This window comes from Alligator sinensis, unplaced genomic scaffold (assembly GCF_000455745.1).
Source record: "Alligator sinensis unplaced genomic scaffold, ASM45574v1 scaffold728_1, whole genome shotgun sequence".
NCBI lineage: Eukaryota > Metazoa > Chordata > Crocodylia > Alligatoridae > Alligator > Alligator sinensis.
In genome coordinates this window covers 496,110-507,229 of record NW_005842825.1, presented here as the reverse complement: position 1 = coordinate 507,229, position 11,120 = coordinate 496,110, and the positions used below count along the sequence as shown (strand labels likewise).

At 38.4% G+C, this 11,120-nt stretch overlaps 1 protein-coding gene across 1 annotated transcript in view; it reads right to left on the bottom strand.

Annotated features, from left to right (window-relative positions):
* The window catches only part of VPS13A (vacuolar protein sorting 13 homolog A), a 186,351-nt gene that overhangs the window by 87,297 nt on the left and 87,934 nt on the right, over positions 1-11,120 (bottom strand). Inside the window, exons 30-38 of the mRNA XM_006035364.3 lie at positions 7,945-8,061; positions 7,761-7,864; positions 7,194-7,361; positions 6,621-6,928; positions 5,748-5,895; positions 4,871-5,021; positions 3,872-3,996; positions 3,588-3,757; positions 2,179-2,417 (exon numbers count right to left, since the gene is read on the bottom strand). Of these exons, the coding sequence (XP_006035426.1) occupies positions 2,179-2,417; positions 3,588-3,757; positions 3,872-3,996; positions 4,871-5,021; positions 5,748-5,895; positions 6,621-6,928; positions 7,194-7,361; positions 7,761-7,864; positions 7,945-8,061 (1,530 nt within the window). The remainder of the gene's footprint in view (positions 1-2,178; positions 2,418-3,587; positions 3,758-3,871; positions 3,997-4,870; positions 5,022-5,747; positions 5,896-6,620; positions 6,929-7,193; positions 7,362-7,760; positions 7,865-7,944; positions 8,062-11,120) is intronic.

Genomic DNA, 11,120 nt, shown 5'->3' with positions numbered 1-11,120 from the left:
CCCCCCCCCCCCCCCCCCCCCCATACACACCAGTATGCACAGGGGGACCAGAAGCAGCAAGGCATAACCACCCACCCATTTCCCAGATCAGAAATCACAAGTCTAGGGAGAAGACAGGGAGCTTCAGCGGCTGCTCCAGTCCTCTCCCAAGCCCATATGACAGGGGACTTGAGCACAACTCCTGTTCATTTTTCAGACAGAGGGCCCTAGTTTGGGGAGTAGGCAGGGGGCAAGGAGCACTACAGGAGCAGAATGAGGGAGCAGCAGGCAAACCTGCTGCTTGGTCCCTTAACCAAGGTCCCCAATAAGGGGAGCAGGGAGGGGCAAGGAACAGGTGGCTCAAACTCCCCTCTCAGACCAGTCCAGGAGGGGACTAGAGTGGCCACCTGGGGAGCTCCACCTGCTCCCCAAACTGGGGACCCCCAGATTTGCACTGATGCTCCCATCCTCTCCCAGGCCAGACAAGAAAGGGAACATACAACTGTTTATTGTTGCAAAAGTACTCTCTCACAAGGGAGATCTTTCAGGTTCACACTTGGAAGATCTTTCTCCAAGAACAGGTATATTTCCTCTGGGAGAAACTGAATGAACACTTATATGCTTGTAGTATCTACTGGGACAGCAGCAACTCTCCCAGTAGAAATAAAATTTGTCTGTACATGGCCCTTGTATGATCCCATGCATAGCCTAGACCAGGGGTCAGCCACCTACAGCCTGCTTTATCCCTCAGAGATTGGATCTGGTCCACATTTTACAAAAGGCACGCCAATGCTCAGTTATTTGCACAATTCCATATTTCTTATTTTACCAAGGGCCAGCTAACCCTCTTGCTGCTGGCTCCTATGGGAGATCTCCATAAGTTGCAGCTCTCTTCCCTCAATACTGCAACCTCTACTCACCCAATTAATGACTCTAAATTGTCCTTTGTAACATCTTTCAGAAGAGGCTACATTTGGGAGTGAGGGAGGGGAGAAGGGAAAGGCATTAGCCCCTCTGCACAGAGGAAGAACTGGGGTGCAGCAGCAATTGGGCAGCCGGTAGCACCTCCAAGTTGCAAGGGGTGGCGTGCGGTTAAATAAAAGGTTGCCAATCCCTGGCACAAGCTATAGGAAGACTTCCCATAAGTGATTTCCACTACTGAGCCCAGCCAAAAAAAAATCTAGCTCCCAGTCCATATATCAGAAGTTACTGTTAGGCTCTCAACTGGACAAGTGTTAAGGCTAAAAAGATGGTGTATGGCACTGCTGACTACTACTATGATTTCAGCTGCGTTAAGTATGCCTTTGATACTGCATTTAGGATGGAGGTTGGTCAGCCAACTTCATGTAAATGTCAAGGTTTTTTGGGTTCCCCACTCCCTTAGGTTCTCTGAATATCCCAGTCCTAGTGTGCATTCTTTTACCAGCCATTATGTATTTCAATTTAGAGTAGGCAGTTCATATGTCAATCCATATGAAACCACCATCATCCCTGCAGACATAATATGGAAAGGTAGAAGAGAAAGTTTGAAAGTTCTCAAATGTCAACATTTTCTGTCTTCCAAATAAGGAAGTCATGGAGACTTAACATCAATTATCTTCCCTTTTCTCAGTTTCTTTAAAATAAAATGTAGCTTATTTGTAAAATTTCAGGAAATATCATGAACAATTATTATCTTAAAAGTTGACGTATAATATTTAATTTAATGTTAATATTTTCTTTTGAAAAAAAGTATCTTTTCCTACTGCAGAAGCCAAAAAATAAATTGTTGCTGGAAGATTCTGTAGTAATAGATTTTATTTTAACAAAGAAAAGAAAGCATATTAAAAGATCTCATCAATATAAGGAAATAGCGTGTATTATTATCTTTATATATCTAAAGAATGAAGCATCATTTAACAAACAGAACACCCTCTCTCCAAAACATCTCATACTTTACTGAAAGTCAGACCAAAGAAAAAGGGTAATGGGAGGAAATGGCCCTTCAAATGTACATTATGGTAGTCTGAAAATATTTAGCAGTGGAGTGCTAACTCAAAGAAATAAAGTTGCTAGGATGGAAGTGAAGAGAAGCAAGATTGTTTGACCAAATGGAAAAGAAAGATGGCTCTACACAAAAGAACCAGCATGGGAGCAGTAGGAATGAATGATGCTTCTCTCCTGACTCTTGATACATTAAAAGCTCAATCAGATACTAACCTTGTTCCTTTACAGCTACAGATTCCTTTACAGCTAAAGATTGTTTGACAGTTTTCTGAGCTGCAGCACTTTCCTCATTAGCCTTTAGGAATACATCTGCAACAGTAAGTAGAAATTCCATACTTGCACAGAGGTATATCTCTTGAACAATGGTATTGAGAACAGTGCCATCTCTCCCCTGCTTGTAGTTTATATCCACCATGTCTTTCTTTTCAGATCCATGTTTCATTTCCACCATTCTGAAAAAGAGTTAGAGCATACACGATACCTTAAAAAGCAGCCCCTTCATGTTAACATATTAACACTTTCAAAGTTCTTATTTAGTCTAAAATAGGTCTTGGTTTCTTTTTTTTTTATAAAAAAGCTGTGGTTATATTAACATGCAAAATAGAGAGCAACTCTAAACATGACTGTTTTTAAATTCTATCTTCTTATCAACTCTGCTTGTGTAAATTACAAATGTTGTCTTCCTCCTAGCAATGAAAAGGCAACAAGTTAAGATGATGTTCCATATTCTAGCCTTTCTATCACATTAGCAGAATTATCAATTTCCAATTTTTTTGTTTTTGTTATTTTTAGACAAAGAAAACTTAGTAATAGTAGATAACACAAGTGCTGTAACAAGGAATAGCTAGAAGCAATGGTATTGCACAAATCCAAAGGAAGACAAAAATTATAGAACAGCTTTCTTCCACTCTTTAGGATAAACAGATGCACAAATTCTATTTTCTAATTGTAAAATGACAATAACTGAACACAGCTATTTTTCAAACATTTCTTTTCTGACCGACTTGTACCATGATACTGTACATGCACTTGTTCACTAATGGAAAAAAGGTCACTGATTGGGGAAGAGATTACTGGAAAATAGCCATGTTTTCAGTGATGGTGTACATATTTTCTGTGCAGGGTTAGTATTTTTTGAATATCTGGCTGAGGGGAAAAAAAAAAGAGGCATTCAAACGTTCTGAATGAACCTTGTAGAACCTAAAGTAATATAATAATGCAGGCACCATAAAAGCATGATGAAACCTACAGATGAGTTACTAAATGCAGTCTGGAAGCCTCATTTTAAAATGTAAACACATGCTATTTTATTGATGCATGTGAAAAAATTAAATGGATCCTACTGTCAAATAAAAAGAATAGCATTTGTCCATCTAGCTCTTTTATTTATAAAACGAAACCCTGGAACCGGTTTCTATATGCTCCGATTTTATTTTACTTAAATTGTTAGGCCCCAAACAATATCTATAATAAATAGTAATGTGCATAAAAAAGTAACCTAATTATTTTTAAGCTAAACTTCCAAAACATTTAAGATCAATAGCAATTTATACAGTAGGGTTACTTATGGTGCTGCTTAGTACGACAAGCAACAGTTTCATCTTTTATACAGACACACACACCTTGGAGTTGCCTTCTGGACTGTCAGACGTTTATCATCTAATGTGCAGTTTGCTAATTTGACTAAAGCATTCATTGAACCATCAGATAGCATTTTGACAGCAGCTGAAATCAAGACCAATTTAAACTCTGCGAGTTTTAAATTATCATCTCTTTGATTCAAAACTGAAACCTATGCAAGGAAAAGGAAACAAAATTTAAATTAAAATAAAATGAAAGCATTTTTGTATATCTGTTTATAACCTATACAATTATATCATTTCTGGTTTTATAAAGGTTTGTTTACCTGTTTAGAGTTTGGACTATACAGTACCAAAGTCAGACAATCAAATTGGAAGTCCAATTTTAGAGTTGTTTTAGCTTTAACAGGTGAATGCAATTCCACTACAGCAGATGTCACCACAGTTACTCCTTTCAGAAATTAAAGACATTTATATTACTAAAACATAATCTTGTAACAGAAAAGACAATTACTTACAAAGAGACTTTGTCACGTGCAACGTCTCAAAATACTCTGGCTTCCCTGAATCCATTCTTATGTATAGCATAAATTATTATTTTAACTTAACAACACATACAGCAATCCAACTTAAAATTCCACACTACGTAATGCATTTTCTAAAATGTGTACATAATCATAATTCCTGTTGCAACAATAATAAAACCTTCTTTATGTTCATCTGTTCAATTTTTTCAAGAATTCAGGGAACTAATAGAACTTCTATTTTATGTGCAAGGTAGTTTTAAAGATAATTGAATACTGGGGGCAAAAATGGCTTTTGTGGCTATGCCTTATTGTTATAAAGAGTGTTCACATATGGACATAGGAAAAGATCATAAGTACTGAGGGCAAACTGATAACAAAACCAAGAGGAGTCCAAATGTAAATAAGGCAAGGTTTTTATAGCATGATTTTTGTAATGTAGCATGCGTACTACATTATTGAGAAACCTGTCATGATTTACTGGAGTGCATACAATGGAGTTTTTTTAACCCTACCAATCATAGTTGACATGTTATTAAGTGTCTTACGTAACCTCTATAATTGCCAATAGAGTGGACTATAGACATCTAAAAAAATCCATAGCAGACCTTCTATTTTTTAAAATAATTTTACATCTGATCTATTTTGAATATATCCAGAGAAACAGGGCTACAATATATGTTTTAAATGCAATTAAAGCAGGTGTTTTTTAAGATTAGCAATATGTAATTCTACCAAAAAAGTTAACCTGAAAATGCCACATAAGGATACTGGATTGTTGCTGGACTTTCACAAACTTACCTGCAGAGTGCTGAGAAGTACTGAGTGCATCACTATAGTTGCTATTTGTATCTTTTGATTCTGGCAAAGGAGGTGGTGTACCAGAATTGTCCCATAAATTTTCATTCAGTGTCCTTAATATAGTGGCTGTGTCTTCTTGACTGAGAATTAGCTTTAAAAAAAGTGGGTTTTGGTATGAACACATTAGTTAGCATTCCCTGTTAGTATTCAACTACTCTGCTACCTCCCAATACCAATAAAAACTATGGCAAATCTGACTGTTTGCTCACTAGACAACAGAACTGGGCAAAAGCATGCCCCTCAAACCTAAGCCTCCCAAATACTTAAAAAAGAAGAAAAGAAAAGAAAGCAGAGAAGCAGCAGCAGCCCCTGCAAACCAGCAATGGTTCTCATATGATGGAAGTGTCCCCTCACCAAAATCATTCCGACTCACCCCAACAGCAACAGGAGATGCACCTCTTACAGCCACTACCTAACTGCACGGCAGGAAGACATACAGTTCAGCAGTGCCCATGAGAACGTTAACCCAGTAGCTGTTGACCAAGCAGACACCTTTCCCTGCAGCACCAGGAAGGGGGAGTGAAGCTGACACAGGAACTCTTCCGCTAGTTCCACATAGCCAAAGTCTCCAGCCCCCTAACACCATTCTAGCAACCTTCCCTGCCTTCCCCTTAGTTAGCCTTTGGACTTCAGAAATAAGCTTCTGCTTATTATTCACCACTGCTCTTTTTTTTTCAATCCAGAACAGTGAAAATATTCTGACTTCTCCCTCTCCCGATAAAATGATAACCCAACTGAGAAGTTTTGCTTTCACAACCCAAGAAGCCATTAGCTTCCCACAAATATTTCATTGCCATTTTCAGTACCAATCACTTACATTCATAGGCTTGAGCCGTCCAGATATTGCTATATCAGGAATCTCAGTATACCAAGCAGCAGCTAAATTTCGTTCAACAACAATTTCAAGATTTACAGGCTGCAATAGCTGTATTTCAGTTTGCAGTGAACCTCTCTCAAATGATGACCTGTATATAAAATATAACTATATTCAAAACTCTCACACAAATGTTCTGGAGAACACAAGCTTGAAACATTTTTCAATTTTACTTACTCTACTGTTTGCAGTCTCTTTACATAATAATGTAAAGCATGGATGTCAAACTCCCTTGGTCCCCTCGGCCAAACCCAGGCCACATGACTCCTTGCAGGCTAGATCTGGACCTACCTTCTGTGGTGGGTTTAGCAGCATCATGTAACCACTGGGGTTAGTTGCAGCAAATGCCTACCCCTCCCCTACTAATGAATGTCCCTAGAAGTGCTCTGTATGCCAAAATTATGTGGCTCCATGACGAATTCCTGGCCCCTTCAAGAAGCCTACAGGCCAGATGATATAGCTCTGCAAGCTGGATCCAGCACAGGGTGGATCTTTGATATCCCTACTGCAGAACATGTTACTAGATGGTGAATGACACAGTGAGGTTTAAGTATGTTAACCAGGGATATCTTAACTGAACATTTCCTCCTATAAAAGGTTTTGTGTATGCGGCTGTCATTTACAATAAGGTAATTACATTTTCACTCATGTTTTATTTTATAATTTATTTACAGTGGCAGACATGCATGGTGTTATAATAACTATAAATCTGTTCCTCAGAAAAAAAACATTTTTCTTCTTACAGCCAACCTGAGGCATTCCAAAATAATTATATTAAAGGGTTTTTTTTAACTAAAAAACTTACTACTAAGTTACCTGTACAGCTTTAGTTCACTCAAATTCACTGTCATTGAGTCAACAACAGGTGGAAGGGCACATTGTAGTTTTGTTTTAGCAATGAAGAACTTGTTCCTTACGGTGATACGACCAAAATCAGCAACCAAAACATTAGTCGACACAGCTGACTGTGGCACTATGACTACGGGTGCTTTAATATTGACATCCAATGCCATTCGGGAACACCTTTGTGCCAATTCTTTCACACCTGTAGCTGCTTTCTCTGCTGCTTGAACAGTTGCTTCAGTAACAGCTTCCTTAGCAGCTTGAAAGTTGTTTATAAAAGCCTGGAGAAAGAAGTGGAAAAAATTGTATTGATGCTGCTGAATAGCTGACTTTAAAACTCGGTCCAAATATCAAAGTATTTTAAGAGCTGACATTTTATCTACAGAGTTTTTTATCCCACTAGAAATATAATAAAATGTCATATTTCCATTTGCTATGTAACGTTTGTAAATTAATATCATCTTTACATGTGCCTTCTGCACTTCTGGTATGACATGGCTATCTGCATGTCTCAGAACGCGGGGGAGGAAATCAGATTTGACTTACCAATATAGATGAAACAAACTTGTTGACAAAAACAACTTGAATGCAGCCAACAGTTAAGTAAACCTGGCTGTCAAAAACATTCATATCTACATAGGCACCACCATCTGTAGCATCCATATAAGACACCATTTTAAAACTGAAGACTTCTTCGCCTGTGATATAAACAGCCTTAAAACAGAGAAAAAAGGAACTGTAACATGCATAACAAATTATGTTCCCTATCAAAATTATCTAAATACAAAAATAAGTAATAATTCATATATTCCTAAGGAGTCTTTAATCTACACCACAGAGAATTTTACAAGTACTTAATTTTAAAATCCTTGCAACAAATATAAATATTGGATTAGAATCCCAGTTGACGTAAATTAGCTCAAAGTCACTGGGAGCCTTAGGGTCAATAAAGGACAGCTCGGCACAAACCACAGTTCTTGAAAAATCAGGCACATATCTCTTAGCAGCAAAAATATTCTCAGCAGATAAACAGCATTGAAAGCATAGCTAAATGGTGGAGTCCAGTAATTAAATCAAACTTACTCTCTCAAATCGGGTAGAGAGAATTCATACCTTTTTATACAATGCCTTCTCATCAGAATCCATAATACTTATGTTCTTTAATTTTGCAATCACTTCAGTAGCTGCTTTTCTCATGACCACTTGGCTGTCCAGACCTTAAAAACCCAGACAAAATGGTTAACTGCTATATCTGTTAAGAAGTTTTGTATGTACACGTTCAAAGTTTTACTCTTACCTTCAATGTGAATTTCAGATATCCTGTGTTTTTGTTCTCTAATAAAAACCCGTAAACAGGATAAATCTGCACAGATATGGAGATCCACAACATCCTCATATTTGGATTTTTTTGACTCTGTAGGAAAATTGCAATCGATACTAAATATTATTGTTTCTCTAATAGCAGTCTCAGTTAAAAGATACTTGTGTGGTTTTCAGTCTACATTTTTATCTAGATTAAAAAATAAAACTAAATGTATACAGTCCATATCCCTTTCTACAACAAAATACGGAAGCTTCACAGAGCAAGGAAAAGGAAATGTAAAAGGCAGCCTTTCTACCACCTTCATGCTAAGTCTACTGTGTACATGGCCTGTGCCAATGAAATAACTGAGTATATTTACATCACCTGATACCAAGCAAGTGAAATGACAGATAGGAATCAGTGGTATGCAAGTAAGTCCCATTCATATCATAATGCCGCTGATATAATATGATTTACAATCAAGATTTTATTAAATGGTACTACCCCCGTTTAAAATCAACACCAATAGTTCTCAACTGAGGTATAACTTATGTGCACTTTTTCTGGGAGATACCATGCAGGGCTGCGCTAAAAGGGCTGGTAGGCAAGAAAGGGCTTGCCTGCTCGTTTTAGGCTTTATCAGATAACGCTAATGAAGGAGGAGTACGCGCTTGTGCTGCAGCCCTTCCCAGTCTGACTGTACACACGGATTGTGAAGCACTTATCTGGTGGCAGTACCCCATCTTGGAACCACTGAAGCAAGCTGAGGGAGCACACCAGTGGTTCTCAACCAGGGGTACTGCCAGGTTTAAAGTTGTCGAAGGGTGTCCTGAATCTAAAAAGACTGAGAATCACTGGTCTACAAACACAATGTCTGACATCAGGAATCTGTAACATTTACAGGCAAGTCAGACGGGCATATATAACAAGCCAGAAAAAAGAGGAATTCAACTGGACTCCAGAGCAGCCACCAGTTAACTAACTTACTGAATACTTCATCAATTTGGCATTAGTTTTCACTCAAGAACTACCATATTTACTTGCTTACTACATGCAACTTTCTTCCCAAAAATAAGCTATCCAAAATTGGTGTAGGATCACAAGACTATAGAAAAGTAGAAGAAAGAAAGTAGAAGTAAAAGGAAGTTCATGAGGCCATGTGGTCCAGCCCTCTCCTCAAAGTAGGATCATCCCTGACCAAAGCATTTCAGTCAAATGTTGGTCTAACCTGCTCTTGAAAGTTTCATAGGGATAGTGATTCCAAAACTTCTCTAGGAAGCCTGTTCCAATATTCAGCTACCCTCAGAAAATTCTTCCTAATTTCCAACCTAAAATTGTCCTACTGCAGTTTAAGATCACTGCTTCTAGTCCTATCCCCTACAGCCACAGAGAAAAGTATTTCCAATGTCTTTATAAACTCTTGTCAGGTATATAAAGACTGTTATCAAATTCCCACCTCAATCTTCTCTTCTCCAGACTAAATAATTCTAGTTCTTTCAGCCTTTCCTAACAAGTCACACTTCCCAGGAGTCTAATAATTTTTGCTGCTCTCCACTGGACTCTTTCCAAGCAGTCCACATCTTTCTTCAAAACTGGATAAAAATACTGATCAGTGCCGAATGGAGCACTAGCATCACTGCTCTTGATTTGAAAGCAACACTCCTTTTAATACAACCCAATATGATGCATTTTTGTTAATTTTTTGTTTGTTTGTTTTGGTTTTTTGCAACAAGAGCACACTATTGGCTCATACTCCTCTTGTGGATCACTAAACTCCCCAGGCCCTTCTCTGTAGTACCACACCCTAAACAATCTTTCCCTGGTCTGTATTTGAGCATGCAATTATTCCGTCTCAACTGCACAACTTTGCACTTGTCCTTGTTGAATCTCATCCAATTGATTGAGGACCATTACTCCAGTCCATCTAGGTCATTTTGGATCTTAGTCCTACCCTCTGGAGCAGCGGTTCCCAATGCGGTGCCCGCAGATGCCATGGATAAAACTTCAGAAGAATACCAAGTAAAGGGAAGCTGCATTTTGAAGTTGCAGATCTAATGCAATTTTAAGTAATGGGTTGAGATGATCAGATTGATCTAAATTTGAAACTTTAATATTCATATTGGCGCCCGCTGCTTTTTCTTTTAAATTCGAATGTGCCCTTGGACACAAATGCTGGGAACCCCTGCTATGGAGTATCTGGAAGCTCCACTAAATTTGGCATTATCTCCATGATATTTGCTAAATCTGCACTCAATCCCATTGTACAAAACATTAACAAAGATGTTAAGCAATATCAGGCCCAGGACAGAATCACTGGGGTATCCCCTTTGATACTTCCTCCCAACTAGTAGACACTGAATCATTAATGAGTGCTTGTTGAGCACAATGATGCAACTAGTTATGTATCCACCTTAGAGTATGTTTATCTAGTCCTTAATGGGACTGTCATGGGAGGCAAACTCTTAGCTGTTTGTCTACTTCCCCATCTTTGCTGCCAGTTACACTTGTCATCTGGTAACTAACTTTATTCATGAAGACTGAAGTAAACAGGCATTAAATACTAGACTGTCTTCTGCATGTGCATGTCTGAACTAAGCTGATTTCCACATGCAGCAAGGGCAGTGCCTGCTCTTCAGCATTAGTTGCTCAGCTAAAACTAGAGGTTTAGCCCAATTTGGCAGCAGCTGTACAGCAAAGGGAGGGCAAGCCATACTAAAAAAATGTGGGTTTGTAGCAGAAAGCCCCCTCTTCCTCTTGCCTGCATTTGCTCTCCCCTCTTTGGATATGTTTCTCTTCTTCTACCTTTTCTTCCTTCCTCTTTCTTTCAGTATAAGATAAGGAATTATGTTTTAAAGTTTGTATGTGTATATTTTGTATCTCCCCTTGTATTTTGGTGTTTTTATGTATTTGTGTGCCATGGCATTACTCTTGTAGCTTATATTTTATACTCATCACCTTTTAACTAAATGTGTTTAGTTTCAGAAGTTATACATTGTAACAATGTTAACAAGGGCAAGAATCAAACTGCCGCTTCCCTGTATCAGGTGGACCCCTGAAAGAGCGAGTGAATCAGTGACTGAATGCGTAACACAGTAGCAGGCAGCAATTAACACCTAGGAAAACCACAGATCAACCAAGGGAAGAAATCAATAGGAGACAATGTAGCAACC